Source organism: Temnothorax nylanderi, unplaced genomic scaffold (assembly GCF_030848795.1).
Source record: "Temnothorax nylanderi isolate EJ_2023f unplaced genomic scaffold, tnyl_v1.0 TNYL_tig0124_pilon, whole genome shotgun sequence".
Taxonomy (NCBI): domain Eukaryota; kingdom Metazoa; phylum Arthropoda; class Insecta; order Hymenoptera; family Formicidae; genus Temnothorax; species Temnothorax nylanderi.
This window is the reverse complement of record NW_027249186.1, coordinates 74,147-92,679: the sequence shown is the minus strand read 5'-3', so window position 1 is coordinate 92,679 and position 18,533 is coordinate 74,147. Positions and strand designations below refer to the sequence as shown.

The following is an 18,533-nucleotide window of genomic DNA, read 5'->3' as shown; positions in this document are numbered from 1 at the left end:
ACTCGGAGACCGCGAAGGATCGGTTTCCGCGCGGCCACGAAAAACATATCGACGCTCTCGTCGTCCGCGAGGACACAAACATTTGAGGCGCAGAGAAAGAGAGAAAGAGAGAGAGGGAGGAAACACGTTTTTCGCGGTATCGAAAATAGCAGAAAGCGGAGGCTGCGCTTGAATTCTAGACGCCGCGTTACCGAGGCAACGACACGCGCTTCGCGAACACGCCGCCTCCGCCTCGCGTTTCCGCGCACGCTCCGCCGCCTATCATCCTCTGTGTCTTACCTCGTTTTCCGTTTCTGCCCGAGCGCGCGCGCGCGTACCGGTTAGCGCGTATCCTCGCGTATAAATACCGAACTGACGACGTAATCGCGGTGACTAAAGGAAGCCGTACGGCCGAATCGCTCGATGTTGAAATTCGGTCCCGCGAGGTCGAAAAAAAAAATGTTTCTCTGAAAGCCGAAAAGCGGAGAGAGATGAAATCATCGTCCCGTTTGTCCCGGGGTGAAATAAAAGCAACGATCTGTCATCGCGCAATGGGAATAAAATGATACGCGGTAAATTGAAAGTAATAAAGCGGGTAATGTAGAACGATGAAGATGAATCACTATTGACGTCGCGCGTTAATTTCTCGTATGCAAATTCCGCTCGCGGCTCGAGATGAGGAGTGACATGTTTGGGCGGCCGATCTTACGCGCGAGGCCGACGCGGGAATTAAGGAGATAGATCGGCCGAGCGACAGGGAGGAAAGGGAGGTAAGGATCGAGGAGAGGAGGGATAGCGGTTCGCTTTCTTGTCCCCGTATAAGGCGGCACGCCGGAGAGCGACTCCGATTCTTCACCTTCGAGGGAGTCCCGCGGAGAGTCTTCGAGAAAGAGAGAGAAAGAGCCGGAGCTCTCGAAATCGTCCACGATAATTATCGAGGCTTTCAGGGTGCAGGAATCGCGGATACGATGAAAGCCGATAGAGGCATCTTTTCAGGGAGAGAAGTCGTCCCTTCCTCCCCTTTGTCGAACTTTTGCCGATACACCGGCCAGGAATCTCCATAAATCAAAGCTGAAGGGCGAGAGCAAAGAGCGCTGAAAACCCTGTTATTCTAATGACAAAACACCGGAAACGAAGAATAAACCGCTGGCCACTCTATATCGACGCTCCAGGGTGTCTTTACGGGCAGGACAGAATTGAGAATTTTATATACTTCGGAGGATACACTCGACACGGTTATTGACACGGTAGTGCTCTTCTTTCCTCCTCGAAGTAATTTAATAATTTAGTAACTGCGGACCTCGTGCCCTTTCTTCGAAAGAAATTCAAAACGTAAATTTGTTCGCTACATAGAGTCGAAAAATATATTCATTTACCGCAAGATTGGAAGCACTTTACTTTACTTGAAAGTCTTTACTTAAGTCTTTCGCGGAGTTGAAAACTTGCGTTATTAAATTTTCATTTGTTTTCGCTGTCGACTACACATTATTTTATAATGCGATATCAAACCCAAGAGTCATCGATTCGCCTGATATTTCGTAAAAGTTGAAGCTATTCTTTATAAGCATCATATTAAAAATTGATTCCACGTGTCTTTTATTTTATCAAGTTGGTTCTTATTAAATCGTCTTTAAGGGAGAGATTTAATTATCTGGTAGATAAGTTAAGGTAAACAATCACAAATAAATAATTTAATGGACCTTCCAACGACGAGAATTAATAGACATCAGTGAAAATAGGAGAATAAGGAATGAAGTGTTTTTATCAAATAAGCATTTTCATAAGTAATCCAGTGCAACTGAGTACAGATTTGTATTAAGCATACGTTTACTCGTCTAAAGTCTTAAGTATTCAGTCAGGCGGCGAACGCGTTAGAATGCAGTTCTAAAAGGTGGAGTATAGCCTACCTCTGAGAGCGTCGGCGGTGGTGGCGAGGAGGCCTTGTAGACTTCTACTGTGATGATGGATCAGATCGTGGAACTCCACCCGGGCTTGTTGCTTCAGACGCTCCTCCATCTCTTCGCCGCAGCACTTGCCACCGCATCTCGCTGGAAAGGAGAAATATTTCGCTTTATTATCGCGCAACGTCACCCATTAAAGTTGCGTACCTCCCCCTTACGGGCTCCCCCTTTTTGCTGAGCCGAAGTTAAATCGAATTGGGGGCACCGAAGAAGGCCCCTCTCCCGAAAGTCCCGAGCGTTAAATTGCGTTAAACTCTGCGTAACTCTGCTCGTGATATAAGAGTTCGGCGATCTGACCTGTACTCGCGGAAAATCACGGTCCACTGAAAAAGACCTCCCTCCCCCGATGTAAATGAAATCTGAATCGCGGAATCTCTGTAATCCGACCGAACGGTAATAATTCTATTATACCGAATTGTTTTATCACACACAGGGAATTTTATTTTATCGAATTAATCGGGCTTTTCATCTTTCCACACGCGCAATTTCACGTTCGTATATCTCGTACGGTATCCGATGTATCGGGTATTAACTGGGTATTAACTGCGCATTATTTACAATTCCGCATTGGCATTTTCCGAAAAGAGACATCGATACTCAAATGGCACTCTACGAATCGGCACTTAATATTTCCAGAATTCCGATATAATCAGTGAAATAATGTGATGCGAAGAATTCTAAAAGTCCTCCCATGTTTGAAAAATAATTTACATTCAGCGAATATAAAAAGAATAAGAATCGAGATGCCAACCTCGAGAATTACCAATAACTATAATTTTAATCACAATTAATTTGAGCCACGGTAATTAAGGACGCAAGAATGCTCATGGGATTATTCAGAATTTTCGCGAAAATGCCAGAAATTTACCGAAAGGTAGCTTTCCAACGCGTGAGAACTTAGAGAACAAAATCCACAGCGAAATCCAAATAGCTACTCCAATTCAGCGCTCGCTACATTTGCATATTAAATACTACGGAGTTTGCCCATATAGCGCGTTATACATTAATATTCGCGTACGGCAATATTAACGCTTCCGCGCTGATAATTTTGACCGGGATCAGAAAATACGCGGCGCGGCGCGGCGCCGCGAACGATCGAAATCCCGCGGTGACGTGCATTCCTCTTTGCCTGCGAGCGAACCGGTTTCGCGACCGAACGCCGCGTCGAATTTAAAAATATACGGGTACACAGCGCGAAATAAAAGTACGAATGAATATAGAAATCGGTAATTAAATGCAGAGACGAGTGTAAAAATAAAAGAAAAGAAAAGTAGGTGAACGTAAGCGAATATAGAAGTAAATGTAAAAGTTCCAGCGAGCAGATTGGCCGGTTAGCGATTGTTAAATTAAATTGATTTGGAATATTTGGAATGTATTAGAAATAAAAAAAATTTAATGGAGAGAGCAGACGGTTCAGTCGGGCAACAAGGCTAACACGAGTCAACTCACAAATGAACGTGACAAAGAAAAGAGAAAAAGAGAGAGATATACATATATATAACGTGTATGGACGTTGATCTACATATAATTGTATATATACATATATAATTACTCATGGAGACCGTTAATTTTCCCTCTGGGAAGTAAAACGTTACCGTTACCTTCGAATTCGAGATTCGTAACGCTCCCCTCTTATTTTTAGGCCGTTAAAAATAAGACGTCTCATAAACGACCAACTCGCGAGATTGATGGAAAAAGAAGCGCGCGTTATGCAATGCGGCGCGTTGCGTTGGAGTCGCGTTAGCCAATAGGATTAATTCCGAAGTTCCGAGAAGCATCATAAATTACGCGATCAACAAGGAAAGTGGACGGGGGACACGATGAAAAATCGTTGGAAAAAAGAGAGGCGAGCTCGAGCGACGCGAGGCGATGCGCGATGTCGCGAACGATTTCACGGATCGATTTTTGACACTGTGGAAGATCGTTGTGCCTCGTGCCGCGTCAAACTTCCCTCTTGCCAAATCTCCGCCTTCTTCGGAGTCAGCCACGCGGAATCGACATGACGGCGATTCTCGGCGGATCCTCGCATTCAAATTTATTCCAAGTATATCCGAATTCAATTACGTAAATATTTGCAATCTCAATTCCGCGTAGAGCTTTTATAATAAATTCTGTATGAAATCCCGCACCTGGGGGGGCGGGGGAGAAATCAGATCTACCGACGAAACTTGTGGTCGTAGTATATCTCGGTGCAAGTATCGAGTTCACTTCATCGAATTCCGCGGAGTAAAACGAAAATATTTTTCACGCAAAATTCTACGATTCTGGTTTCATGGTATTTGATAGCTGCGATATTTTTCAGATTAATAATTTACTACGGCATTTTTCAGATTAGTTTCGCGTAATTAGCGAAGCAAAATGCCCGTTTATTCGACAACGAGTATACAGCACCTGCCAATCTCTCGATCCGCGCGAAAATTCGCGAACTCGCGCATTTAAGAGGAAGAATAGGATAATTTGCATGCGAAACGCGTGCAAATTTATACACGCAGAAATCATACCTACCAACGTGAAATATCGATCGCGACTGTATACGACTGAATGTGAGAACAACATTAATATTAATGATATATCAAATATCGAATATTAATTGCGTGTAACATCAACAGTTTTGATAATCTCTTAAAATAGCCGTGGGTATTATTGATATTAATATGACAGTACGTTAATGTCGGGAACTATTAATGTCAGTGGTAATACAAGCACTACTGATAATTATTGCCCAATTAATGGAAATTACTGCTCGAAGTCGTCTCGCGAGCTGTTAAAAATATTCTAACTTGAAGCGAACATCGACTTTCAAGACAAATTCAATATCCCAACACCGAGAAAAGAAATTACATACTTTGACGAGCGAGTGAACCTTTCGTTTCAAAAAAATCAATTGACCGATATGCTCTAAATTCGTCTGAACGTCGACGGTCCTAATCAGCGGATTCTGACGTCGATAATGGGAGGGGTGTTTCGGTAAAATTATTTGGTTTGACATTTTTTTAGTATCTCGCTTAACTTTTATTCCAGAATGTGGTGAAACTTCCATTTCTGTTTTAACGTTTAATACATTTATTTCGTAGCTTATTGAAACAGATCCAGCAAAAGTGATTTTTTTATTTGCAAAAAAGTGTTCTAATACTAAAACAACCCTCCATAGGATCCGCCAGTCCTAATTATCGTAGATATATATTTATTTATTATGTTACATTCATATGTCAATTCATACGATATAAAATTATCGTACATACTTATTTATTATATTATATTTATACACAAGTATGTACGATGTAAAATTACCTAAATATATATAAATATAATAACATTTAAATTGCTCGAATTATCCTATACATAAATTATCCTAATTAAAAGTACTCTCTTGATCTCGTTCAATCAATTTTGAACATTCGCTCGAATGCGATCGTCTCGTCGGAGAGGCTTCTGCCCCTTTTCCTTCTTTTCCATTTTCTCAGCGCGACGCTCTGATCACGTCCTATACGTACTGCCCGACAGTAACGTCAAAATCAGGTGATTCTGACGTTTCTAGCAGACACTGACTCTCCAGAGCGTTACGTGCGTCCGCGTGCGCGCAAAGACGATTCTCCCCCGACGCGGCGACGGTTGCATTTGATACACAGTGAGTTAATCACACTAGAGAGTCATAGCCGATTAAGATAACAATCAAGTAAATAGGAAATGTACCAATATACCAATGATGAATCTTTCGTGCCTGATAATATTATTCGCGTGAAAATTTATGTACAGAGAATTAATATATAAAGAAGAGCGCTCTTTCTTTCTTTCTTTCTTTCGTCAAACGAACAGCAAATAACGAACTGTGCGAAAGGTGGTCCACTTACTCTTCGGGGAGTCCGCGGCGGCGGCCGGCGCGAGCGTGATGTTCTTGGAGTCGAAGAACGACCTGACCAGCTCGCAGTCGGCGGCGGGCTCGGTGCCGTTGGACGTCGTCTTCAGGCGGTGCGATCTCGCGTGCGCGATCGAGCACACGCAGTGGCACCAGACGAGGATCGCGAGCAGGAGCGAGGACGCGGGGAACCCGCGAAAGGCGGCTCGCGGGGTTATTTTCATTTTCGGCAAAATGGCCCCGGGTGGCGAGACAAACGGCGAGAGAAAGAGAGAGAGAGATGAGAACCTGGGGGAAAACCCGCGAGGGAAATCCGTACGCGGGACCGGAGGACGTTTCGCGAGAAAAAGATCTCACACTCGTGAAGATCGTCTCTCTCTTCCGCTTATCGCGATAGCGCCTTCGCGATCCGTATTCCTGTGTCTTCTCCTCCTCCTCCTCCTCTTCTTCTTCTTCTTGTTTTACAGATTCGTTCCTGGCGGAGTCATCCACCGTATCGGAACGCGGTGATCGTTTGCCGAACGGCGGACGCGCCGTCAGACGGCACGACGACGGCGACGAAAACGAGCGGCGGCGGTGCTGCGGGCACTCGGGGCATGCGGCGCGAACATTTGGTGCGTTCGTAGAGGAGGAAGACGAGGAAGAGAAGGAAAAAGGAGTGACGGGAGGAGAGGAGAGGAGAATAAGGGAGAGAGAGAGAGGAGAGGTCAGAAACGGCGATCAGCGACGCGTCCAGGCGATCACGTACATCCAGCGGTGCTCCCGGCACATGCACGCTCGGCCACTCGGCTCGTCGTATCACAGCATGAAACGCACATATGTATTTTTACGTGTGCGGGCGAGCGTGTGCGTATGTGTCACGTGCGAACGCATACACGCCACCGTACCCTACGTACAGTTACACCGCGAACGCGAACGCGAGATGGGAGCGAGGCGGACGCGCGTCGATGCACCCCCCACGAGCGACTCGATGCGACTGAAGCGCCTGGCTGATTCTCAATTCTGATATGCCTATTGCCCATTGCCCTCCCCGACACCCCGATTCCGATATTCGAACGGGCTCGCCAGGTAGCGCGCGAAGCGCTGCGCCCTCTACAGTCGATACCGCGAAGCTACATTAATTTTGAAAAAGGGTTTCTCACGGTTGGTATTTATGTGCGGTCGATAAGGAAGATTTCTTTCCCTCCACGAATGCTAATTGTTGACTATCTTGAATGTAAATCTTGTTGACCGATGACATATTCATCTGTAAACAATCTTGATAAATCTGTATAATAATTTAATGTATATGTAATTTTGATGTATAGTAACGACAACTTGATACTTATTATTAAAAACTTTGATTGTTAACAATAAGCAAAAGATTTCTATATTCATATGTATATGTATATATGGATTTTAGGTTATATACATATAATGTGCATTTATATATTCTTTATATACATATATGTATATTTTGTAATTTTTTAAACATAAAACCTGCATTAATAATGCAACACACTTGTCTTATTTTTTTATCTATGTTTATATTCTCGTACACTAAACTAACAAAAGTTTGAAGATTTTAATGCTGAAATCACGAAAATCAAAAATTATCAGGAGAATATAATAGGTGAGGAGGTTATATATTATCTAAAATTCCAAGAATTCAAAAAATTTTTGAAATTTTAAGTTTGAGATTGTCAACCGCGAAAACCTAAATTCTCGAAAATCAACAAAGTAATTAAGTTAATTTCATTAATTTGATTCTTAGGCGGAACGCTTTCAATTGCATAATATAATTTATTATTTAATGTCATTATAAAATCAATTATAAAATAAATGAATATTGATTAATCTTTTATTGTAAAAATGCCTTCCAAGGTATAAAAAATGTTAGTTACTGCAGTAGATATTGTCTTCAAGCTAAAAATTAAATAAAAGTAATTAATCTTCTGGTTTGATTGACCTGCCATACGTTCAACGCTTCGTATTCCTCGATGCATCTATATACTGGATCGGGTTTGAATCCTTTGCTCGTACATCGCTCCAGAATATCTGACACTTTGACAGTTTTCTTATCGCCAGCGAGCTCGCGTATTAATTGGAAGATTCTGTTAGTCGGATTCTGTTGCGCGTTGTTGGTGCGTTGTTCGGAGTAATTGATCGAATGTTTGGACATCTCTACTAATCTGTTTGCTTCTGCTATGTCGTCCTTATCAACCACGTTCGATAACCGCAATCGTGCTAATGCCGTCGACAATCGGAGGATAGCCAATAGATTACGAGCGGAAGTGAATGTCTTGTCGTGGCTGTTACGCGCTTCTTTCCGCATTTCCACATAAGAGTCTGCAAAAAAATGATATCATATATATCTGTCAAATAAATATTTTATATTTTATATAACATGTATTAAGACATAAGATTTAAAATATAATATGAATTGTATATATACGTACCCACAATATATTCTGTTAATTCTTCTGATACAACAGGTTCTTTCGTTTTACACAGATTTATGTATTTTCTTATCAATTTCATATCTATAGCTTCCGTCTCTGTCGGAGGTTGTGAGCAATGTTGATGAACATACGTGATATGTTGCGCGAGTCTACGAAAGAATACTTGTATTCATTATCAGCATACAAATATAAAATTAAAAACAATTATTTTTAATTAGATATAAAACTGAAAGAACGGTGGTTAATATAAAAAATAATATGCGAATATTGCGAATATCATTCTTAGTATTATAAAATACTTACTTAAGATCATTACTCCGATCTGCGCGATCTTGAATAAGCCACAATAAGTCAAATCGTGACAGCAGGGCGGCGGGCAATTGAATATTCTGCTCGACCGTTCTCTGCGGATTATATCTGCCGTATGCCGGATTGGCGGCGGCTAATATAGAGACTCTGGCGTTCAAACGGGCCATTATACCAGCTTTGGCGATAGATATGGTCTGTTGCTCCATCACTTCGTGAATCGCCGTTCTGTCCGCGTCTGCCATTTTATCAAATTCATCGATGCAACACACCCCCTGATCCGCCAATACTAAAGCTCCACCTTCCAGCACCATTTGGCCCGTTAAAGGATCCTTCATGATAGCAGCGGTCAAACCCACGCCAGACGATCCTCGTCCTGTGGTGTACTGCGATCTTGGGGCCAATCGCGTAATGTAGGATAATAATTGCGACTTTGCCACACCGGGATCTCCCATCAAACAAATATTAATATTTCCTAAAAGCAATAAAGTTATCTTGATATGCTTATCGGTATTTTAATGATATATTTAAGTAGAGATACATAAATGTTAAATTCTTAAATCATGAAGACATCTTTACCTCGAATTTTAATATCGCCTCTTTTCTTGTCCGTTCCCCCAACGAGAAGCAGAAGCAACGCCTTCTTTACATCTTCAAGTCCATAAATTTCAGGAGCTAAGGAACAAGCCAACTTGTTGTAAAAATCATCCTGCATCAGTAAACTGAGTTCTTCATCGGTCAATTCTGCATTGCTCTCGTCTACGGTATTCACATTATTCAGGCATATTACTTTCTGAAATAAAACGGGAAATAAACTTTGCGTAAGTAAAAGACTAAGACAATTTTATAATCGTAGAATCGATATATTTATTCTTACATGTGCATCCAAGTAAGTTTCACTGGAGAGCGCAGGTCCTGCTCTAGCATGAAAACCCGTTTTCAAGAAAGGTAGAAACACACCGGTTATGATGACGTGATCCCCGGGCAGGCAAGTTCTCGTTGTTTCGCCACGACAGAAGATAGTCAACGAGCGTGGTATGTGACCGACCGGAACCTGCTCGCTCTGTAAAATACGAACGTCAGTAATTCAAGAAAGAATACTTAAATATTTGCGAACTTACATGTTCTTGCATTTTTATTTCTTGAAATTTGACGAACTTTGAGCCCTTTGTCTGCAGATACAACCTGCCACCGGATTTATTTACGCGGCATCCGTCGCTCGGGCATGTTCGTATTGGCATGAAGCTCATGGAATGTACCTATAATAATTATCATAAAAAAAATCTTTTTTTAAACATGACAGAAATTATAAAATATATATTTAAAATATATTATTTAATTAAAGACTATAACTGGACATATAAAAACTCGAGAAGCAATTTCTTACCGGCTGGCTCACTTCCGAACCACACTCGTCGCACGTATACGTCGCCACAACTATCATCGGCTTTACTTCAGTTGCTTTAGTAACAATACCTCTAACTGTCACCAACTTCCCAATCTTGTCCGCCTTGATATCTCTCACTGAATATGCCTTCGCATCAGAGAAATCTTTAAAGTAGACTTCACTAAAAGATACAGATATTTTTGTGAGTCTGGAGTACTTCTATACGTAACAAATATCGGAAAGTAAATTAAGTTTCCTTACAAGCGACGCATCAACTCAGGAGCATAATTAGTTTTGAGAGCACTTTGAGGTCCACCTGGAGCCCTGTTACGTGCTTCCAATAATAATCGATGCTCCGTGTACACGTCCAATGGATCTTTAGGCAGAACAACCCCTTCTTTGAAGTCAGGCAGCATCTCTTGAACCAGCTATATCAAAAAATTCATATTTAATTGATTTTTGCATGCAGCTATGAAACAAACTTATACATTTAGCAAAAATTTGACATTCAAATTTATGCAGTTATATGTCTACATGACAAATGTAAATTTTTCTTGTATTAAATCTTCAGTATTTGCAATAATTTTTGTGTAAACATACATTCAAAACTAAATTAGTATATCGTCGTGTATTATTAACGATAGACATGGCTAATTCGTCGTCAAACGACTGCACATCATCCAGATCGATCTCGAAGCTGATTTGTTCTCTGTGTGCTATCTTGGTAAGCATCTGTCTATATTTGAAGGTTTTATCTCCTGACTTATCGTCCATCGCCACGAATTCCAGGAAGAAGGTCTTTATTTGTTCTAAAATATAAATATTCGTCAAATTTATTAATTTAATAGATTAACATTGTTCTTCGAAAAAGAACAGACGGATTGTCAAAAGTAATTGATGTCAAGCCGGTTATATAAACAATCACTTCTCAATTGAGGTAATTCTGCAAGAACGTAAAAGATCTTACCCTTGTCTTTGGTGTAATCCCTTGCCACTTTATTCGCCATTTTTCAAGAGGTTTTAGTAAACGCAGCCTTGCTCGAAATTCGCCTCGTTAAATGTTCTTCTCTCCCCCAAGTCACAACACGAATATTGCGGTTATAAATAACGTTTGCCGCGTCTTCGCGCGCAAATTAAAAGCATAGGTTATAAAATACATTGATGAGAAGCACTAGCTAGAGAAATAAAACTGATGTCCAGCGTGAAGTTTCCGACGATTCGTTGCTTATTGGACAAAATTTATAGCACAATTAAAATTTGATTAACATTTGCGTTAGAGTCTTATCAATATTTTTATATTTATGCTTGTATTAATATTGCATTAACATTATTTTATATTATTAAAATATAAAATAAAATATAATTGATATAAAATATTGTATAATAATTATAACATATATCTTTATTATAATATAAAAATAATTAAATATTATTTTATATTATAATAAAGATATGATTCTCTATTATCAGAGAGAAGCCTGAGAGAGGCCATCCTGGCCTTTTTCGTGGGACTCACCGACTCAGGGACTGTCGAAAGCGTGACTGTATGTAAATTTGCGGTGAAAGCGCTGCTTAAAGGTAGAGTCCTATAGGACTCTACTTAAAGGTAGCTCGATAAATATCGATCGGTATTAAATCTCCAACTCCAAACTCCAACTTCACGCTTCACGACTCACGTGCCTCGTATGAAAAACACGTGTTTGTGTTTTAGAAATATAAACTAACAACTGCTGAAATATAAACTGCTGGAAAAATGGGTAAAGCGAAGAAGATCAAGGTGTCTAAAGGTGAAACTAAAGAACAAAAAATTGGTTTGGCAGAGCAAATAGAACTTGAGAAAGCAGTGAAGGTGAAAAACAGGCAAAAAGTTAGGCACCGGGCCGACGACGAAGAAGAGGTTAGTCTGCATTTATTTCCCTCATCGAGTTCTTATTTCCTCTCTAAAGTCTCTGAAATCGAACAGAGATAATTAAGTTCCTTGTGAAAAAACGCATTTAAAACATTTTTTCCACATATTTTTTCTTTAATTGTAACTTCTGTAATTATTTCTTGTCTAGTATGTGGCGCCAAGTCTGACGAAGAAGATCTTGTCGCAAGCCAGGCAACAGCAGCTGGAGATCGAAGGTGAGATTGGCCCTAGCGATCCCAAGCGCGCGAGGAAACCGGTCAAATTCAGCTCTGGTCTGAGCGACGAGGATCAGTCCAGTGGCGATGAGGAGCCAGTGGAGGATGTATATTATTATGAGAACATTGAGATCGATGAAGACGATGAACGGGCGTTGCAGATGTTCATGTCGAAGGACCCAGCGCCGACGAGGACGCTCGCCGACATAATAATGGAAAAACTGACGGAGAAGAAGACCGAGATCGACACGCAATTCTCTGACGCCGGGGCTATTCAACTGCAGGATCTGGATCCGCGGGTGAAGGCGATGTACGAGGGTGTCCGAGACGTCCTGGCGAAGTATCGTAGCGGCAAACTGCCGAAAGCCTTCAAGATCGTGCCCACCTTGAGGAACTGGGAGCAAATATTGTACATTACAGATCCACCTAAGTGGTCTGCCGCCGCCATGTATCAGGCGACAAGGATATTCGCTTCAAACTTGAAGGAAAAAATGGCCCAGAGGTTCTACAACCTGGTCCTGTTACCACGCATCAGGGACGATCTAGCGGAATACAAAAGACTGAATTTCCATTTGTACCAGGCGCTGAGGAAAGCGCTGTTCAAGCCGGCCGGATTTATGAAGGGACTCCTCCTGCCGCTCTTGGAATCGGGAACATGCACGCTCAGGGAGGCTGTTATCGTCGGATCTGTAATCGCGAAGAACTCGATACCGATTTTACATTCCTCGGCGGCTATATTAAAAATCGCCGAGATGGATTACACGGGTGCTAACAGCATTTTTCTCAGGATATTTTTGGATAAGAAATATGCGCTTCCGTACAGAGTAGTGGACGGAGTAGTATTTCACTTTCTTAGGTAAGATATATATAATAGTAACAAAACGAATTTCGAGCGGCAATTATTAAGAATCGTGTTCATGATGAATATAATCCATTAGGTTCGAAAGAGACAGGAGAGAGTTGCCAGTGCTATGGCATCAGGCCTTCTTGACTTTTGTGCAACGATACAAGAGCGATATCAGTTCTGAGCAAAAGGATGCCTTGCTGGGACTACTGAGGAAACAGTCGCACCATTCGATCACTCCCGAAATCAGAAGAGAGTTACAACACGCGAAATGTAGAGACGCAGAAGTTACAGAACCTAAACCAGAACCAATGGATATTAAAGATACGTAATGCGGCATATATCTATCAAGATATCAAAGCTATTGTATCGATATCTGTAATTATAATGTAATTATAATATATAAGAGATTGAAATTGGAACACCTTGGTAAGTTAGACGATTTATGGCAAAACTCGAATTGCTGTGTAAAAATACATCTATATTTGGTCCTATACTTAATTAAATGCTTTAGACCAATATTCGCATTATTTTTACAATTGTTACACGACGTAAAGAAAAATGTAGTGTGCAACATAATATAAACAGCAGTCACATTAAAAATCGCATTCGTACGATTACCTAAGTTATAAATGTCATAAATATATCATGATATTCTTGCAATTCACACGCATTCATCTGGGAAATTTCCATTGCATCTTGAACTTAATAATTTAGTAATAATTTTATGAACATAAATAAAGAGGCACAGCGCAACTCGGAAAGCAACGAGCGATCCGTGATTTATAAAATTAATATTATGCCATGAATATTCTTTTGAATTAGATACTTATATCTCAGTCTTATCCATAGGACTAAGAACTTTCGAATCTTCTTGTATCATACCCGCGTACTCCGAATCTAGAGCAGCATGCTGATCCATAGAAATCGTCTTTGTTATTCTCTGCTCGGACAAATAGAGATTTGTGTTAATCAGAGGCACTTCAGTTGTACTCGGTTTAGTTATTCTTCTCTCGGATTCCTTCTCTGCCTCTGATTTCTTTGAACTTTCCTGCAATTTCGAACAGGTCTCGCTGTCCGCATCTTCGACATCTTTAACAAGAGATTTAGATTTCTCAGTTAAACGCTCGCCGTTGACTTTCGTGTCGTTCGCACTTATCTCTCCGTCGACGTCTCTCTTCTCGCGTTCGTTATTCTCTAGAATATCTCGACGTATAGCGAGAACCTCAGGTTCGCTTTTATTCAATGATGGAACTATTACCTTGTCTAATTTTGATTGATTCGTCATTTTTAATGCTACGGGTACAGAGTACTTATCGTCGTACTTCTCTTGCAATTTATCCGACGCGTTCGCAACGTCATTCGTAAGGACCTCTCTTTTCTCTTCCTTTGCCTGACGATTATCATTCTCTTTAGCAAGTCCCTCTTCCATAAGAGATCTTGGTAGAATTCCTTTCGATAAAACGTTCAAGATAGGACCCTTCATATTTTTGGAATCATTAAATTCTATTCTTTCTACTTTTGTCTCGTCTTGCTTTTCTTTCTGTAATGATTTCTCCGGTGTTTCACGGTCGACAATTGCCTCTTTGATAGGGAGTTTATCTGGTGCGTTTTCTGATATTTTCTGTGATTCTTCTACATTCTTGTTTTGAGAAATTTCGTGAAACACATCTAATTTTTTCTTGCTATCTTCAACCACGATGTTTACATTATTCTCGTCTCGAGGCTGCTGCTTTTCATCTAATTTTACCTCATCTACGTTACTCCATTCTTTTTCTTTCAAAACGTTTTTATTATTTTTTTCGATAATAATCTCGTTATTTTCCACAGCTTTTTTATCGTTTTCTCCCACGTTGCTCCTGATCTCTGGTAAAACGTTTTCCTTCATGTCAATTTGTACCTTTTCATTCTTTTTTAGTATCTCGCCCTTCGCCATTCTTTGCTTCTCCCTCTCGAATTCTTGCTTTTGTTCCTTGATATCCTTCAGAATTTCCTTTTGCTCCTGCATCATCTGACGTTGCTCCAATTTATGCTTCTCCAATGTTTTTCTGAGCTGCTCGTGTCGTTCCGCAGCTCTGGCATTAGCGATGTCTCCGTCAGCCGCCAATTCTGACTCCTCCTTCTTTATGGCATCTAAATTAATAAGATTATCGTTCTTCTGCAAGTCTATCAATTGCTCCTTCTCCTCGATTATCTTTATCTTCTCCTCCGCTTTCAAAGTAACAGATTCTTCGATTTTAACATCGACTTTAACATCAGTATTTGTGGCAACCTGCGATTGCGCGTTTAAATTATCGTTTTTGATCGTTTCAACTATATCAATTTCTGGCACAAGAGAGCCTACTGCTATTTTATCAGGTTTTTCGATATTTGGCTTTTCGCTGGCGATCAAACGTTCTACGGGTATTGGCGGCTCTTGTCGAACGTCTTTCGCTTTCACCTCTAACGTTTTATCCAGAATATTTATCTCAGGCAGTTGATTAATTTTGTCTGCAACGTAAAATTAAGAGAGTAATATAACGTAAAATTAAAATAACAAAAGTGAACAGATGAATTTGAATAACTTTGTACCTTTTGCTCTGGGAATAAGTTCCAAACTGTTGGGAATATCGGGAATGATATGTATATCATCTTTAATTATGTTTAATGGTAAATTATTGATTTGAACGAGCGGCTTATTAGTCATCGCTAATTTTGTGTTCGTGGACTCCTCCATAGCGTACAAATTGGCGTACGTACCGAGGATCATGATCCAAACGCCGACGATTAAAATGCCCTAAATGTAAAATATACGCTGTAAAAAAGGTTCAAAGAAAAAAAATCGTGAAGTTGAGATCGGCTTTACCTGCGCTACTAGTCTTTCATTTGTATTCTTGCTGCTTATGGATATAAAGAACACTGTCGGGAATATCAAACAGATCATCACGCCAATCGTCGATCCCACGATACCAAGAACGAATTCTATGTTCGGTACTAAAATACCAATGGTCATAGAAATGCTGACTATCACGATAGTTAAGCATCGAAACCTGGACTCTGGCAAATAATTGACGGACGATTCGTGGGTACACACCTAACGTAGCAGTAAAACGTGAATTAGAGTTACAGCAATAATATGTACTTGTGCCTCTAGATCTGTCTAAAGCATACCTACCCGGCGAAATAAAAGAGAATTCAAGCTCGCACGACATGGAAATATGACTAGAGGGAAACTAAATGCGACCGAAAACACGAATCCCAGTTTAATCAATTCTGATGTTATGCTAGGTTCGAAACTCAGTAAAATATTTCCTGCAATATAACAATAAGAGCAACAGTGAAATGAGTGACAACGAATTATAAGCTGTTTATTGTTAAGGACGTTCTCCGGTCCTTATTCTAGAGAAAATCGATTTTCTTTAGATTTTCTTGAAACTGTGAATATACGTTAATTTAGGTGTGCTTTATGCGTGGTATAAATTTTTCAGTACCTCTTCCGGTATAAAAAATAAAGATACTGAGCCTCAAAGTTTCAACTTTTACTAATGAAAAGGTTTTCCAGGCCAAACGGTAAGAGATACGAGGTTGGTCAAAAGGACCAAAGTTGCTCCTCTCGTCGAGTTCTATAAGGAAAAAATGCCAAAATTAAAAAAAATTAAATTAAAAAATTTTTTTTGGTAAAAATTGAAACTTTGAGGCTCAGTATCTTGATTTTTTATACCGGAAGAGGTACTGAAATTTATACCACGCATAAAACACACCTAAATTAACGTATATTCACAGTTTCAAGAAAATCTAAAGAAAATCGATTTTCTCTAGTATAAGGACCGGAGAACGTCCTTAAGTACAGCCAGTTTAGCGTAACAGCTCTATTGAATTACCTGTGAACGGTTGGGTACAAAATGCAATGTAACCAAACAAACCAACGCACATATATACAAGTGTACATATATTTAATGCTCCTCGTACAACGTCGTTCATCTTCTCTAAGGATACATTTGGAATGGTTTCGTATATTTCGAACAGCTGTGTTTGACAGAAAAGGGCCATGGAAAATATCGGCAGGCATTGGAGGATACCCGCTGGTCTCCAATAATTAACACTGTCAAACCAATCTCCCACAAAAATATGTAAGGTCGATTCGCCCATAATCTGTCGATTAGACGAGAAAATATATTAATATTAGCGCTTACGTGTTTCGGATGAGCACGATATTTTTATGAATAAGTTACAGTTACGCATTATATACCTTTAACACAAGACAGACATAGAAGACAATAGTAGCGGTGCAAATGCTGGACAGACTATCGATATTTCGGAGCAATCCCAAGGGTAGGACTATGAAGACCCCGGTAAAAATTAGCAAACTGGTGCGAATGTCCGCCGGGTTCTTGCTCATCATCTTGCAGATTATCTGCGGCCCCAGATCGCCGACGACGACGAAGTAGGCGATGCAAGTGCCTAGCATGAAACCAATGATGAATAATTCGGCCAGAAACTTTCCCATGTGGCCGAACGCATGGAAGGCGAGTAGCTCGAAGTTGCGCCTCCTCGATATCACGGCTGACTTGACGAGAAAGTGACATGCCAGTCGAGACAAAGCGCTGCACAAAAGCAACACTAGAACCGCCAGCACTATGCCGCACTGCTTGAAGCAGAAGGGCATCGCCAAGACGCTTACACCTATGATGCTATTAGCGAGGGTCATCACGTGCGACATTTGGGAGATCATTTTGGAAAATCTGGCCGGAATATTCTACGCGTTGTAACTTTCCCTTATCCGACGCGGTGCAACAGGCTCCTTGCTCACATTTCACATCTCATTGAACATCTGCAATCAGGAATGATCTGTCAGTGTCAACAGAAGTCGTTCGAAGGCGCTCGTTGTTAATTTGCCAGAACAAATATATCTTACTGATGGGAAATGTTGCGCTGTTCTTCAGCGCGCAAAGTAAATCTCACATGCGAGTAACTACGCATTAATCAATTTTCCTTCCTGCGGCGAGGTTAAACCCAGTTCGACATAGGTACATATCGGACTTATTTGCGCGAGTCGCGCTATAATTCTTATCATTTTTTCGACACTACGTCATACTTTAGTGATAAACCAGAGCAGTGACAGGGAATTGTCAAGACGCCGGCTTTTCGGGACTGTCACCACGCACCAGCTTGGACTTGGTCATTCGGTACCATGCGCTGATACACATGCCCAGTTGCCCACATTGCCCACACACGTGCACGTGTACGACATATGCGCGCGTGCGTGCATGTGTAAAAAATATTCAGTATTATGAGACAGATCTATTTGTTCATGATTGTTCCTGAAGGCGATTAATAGAACCGTATCAGCCCTGATAGAAATATTTTACTGAAATGTATTTGAAATTCAGTTGACCCCATTTCATTATTATTCCATCAATATTTCAATAAAAATTCAGTTTTTAGTTAAATTTAGTATAAATTTAATATCTAATATTTAAAAAGTTTGTTATTACTTTTTAACTTTCCTTATATTTCACAGTATTACATTACATTTCATATAAGGAAAATTATAATCCATTTTGAAATATAATTTTTCACCACCTTTCATTTCACTTTTCATCGATTTCACAGTACTATCAGCAAAATATTTCCATTAGAGAGGGTTTCTCAGAGC

The 18,533-nt window shown here is 40.5% G+C and overlaps 4 protein-coding genes across 9 annotated transcripts in view; 1 reads left to right on the top strand and 3 right to left on the bottom strand.

Annotated features, from left to right (window-relative positions):
* The window catches only part of Dally (division abnormally delayed protein), a 46,384-nt gene extending 39,275 nt beyond the window's left edge, over positions 1 to 7,109 (bottom strand). Inside the window, exons 1-2 of one of the 2 annotated variants that reach the window (XM_071713494.1) lie at positions 5,792 to 7,109; positions 1,887 to 2,027 (exon numbers count right to left, since the gene is read on the bottom strand). In XM_071713494.1, coding sequence (XP_071569595.1) covers positions 1,887 to 2,027; positions 5,792 to 6,020 — 370 coding nt within the window. In that variant the 5' untranslated portion in view covers positions 6,021 to 7,109. The remainder of the gene's footprint in view (positions 1 to 1,886; positions 2,028 to 5,791) is intronic. The other variant, XM_071713493.1, reaches the window with a different exon arrangement.
* A 509-nt stretch (positions 7,110 to 7,618) lies between these two features.
* Mcm7 (minichromosome maintenance 7) lies at positions 7,619 to 11,289 on the bottom strand. The gene is made up of 10 exons (XM_071713491.1): positions 10,898 to 11,289; positions 10,531 to 10,739; positions 10,192 to 10,358; positions 9,931 to 10,111; positions 9,665 to 9,802; positions 9,421 to 9,606; positions 9,123 to 9,336; positions 8,541 to 9,018; positions 8,235 to 8,386; positions 7,619 to 8,124 (listed from the first exon to the last, which is right to left on the bottom strand). The coding sequence occupies exons 1-10, from the start codon at positions 10,935 to 10,937 to the stop codon at positions 7,709 to 7,711; spliced, it is 2,181 nt and encodes a 726-aa protein (XP_071569592.1). The 5' UTR covers positions 10,938 to 11,289; the 3' UTR covers positions 7,619 to 7,708.
* Positions 11,290 to 11,405: 116 nt separating this feature from the next.
* Bys (Bystin) lies at positions 11,406 to 13,417 on the top strand. 4 transcript variants are annotated; one of them, XM_071713500.1, is made up of 4 exons: positions 11,406 to 11,536; positions 11,642 to 11,827; positions 11,988 to 12,910; positions 12,993 to 13,417. In XM_071713500.1, exons 2-4 carry the CDS (start codon positions 11,684 to 11,686, stop codon positions 13,228 to 13,230), a joined length of 1,305 nt encoding a protein of 434 aa, XP_071569601.1. In that variant the 5' UTR covers positions 11,406 to 11,536; positions 11,642 to 11,683; the 3' UTR covers positions 13,231 to 13,417. The 4 variants fall into 4 exon arrangements, with proteins under 4 accessions (XP_071569601.1, XP_071569600.1, XP_071569599.1 ...); XM_071713499.1 differs by having other exon boundaries at positions 11,429 to 11,558; XM_071713501.1 differs by having other exon boundaries at positions 11,457 to 11,474.
* On the bottom strand, positions 13,329 to 18,130 carry LOC139776658 (uncharacterized). Of its 2 annotated transcripts, none has more exons than XM_071713489.1 (7): positions 17,793 to 18,130; positions 17,127 to 17,708; positions 16,759 to 17,029; positions 16,053 to 16,189; positions 15,744 to 15,971; positions 15,470 to 15,674; positions 13,329 to 15,388 (listed from the first exon to the last, which is right to left on the bottom strand). In XM_071713489.1, the coding sequence occupies exons 2-7, from the start codon at positions 17,607 to 17,609 to the stop codon at positions 13,728 to 13,730; spliced, it is 2,985 nt and encodes a 994-aa protein (XP_071569590.1). In that variant the 5' UTR covers positions 17,610 to 17,708; positions 17,793 to 18,130; the 3' UTR covers positions 13,329 to 13,727. The 2 variants fall into 2 exon arrangements, with proteins under 2 accessions (XP_071569590.1, XP_071569591.1); XM_071713490.1 differs by lacking the exon at positions 17,793 to 18,130 and having other exon boundaries at positions 17,127 to 17,481; positions 17,559 to 17,708.
* Between the last annotated feature and the right edge of the window lie 403 nt (positions 18,131 to 18,533).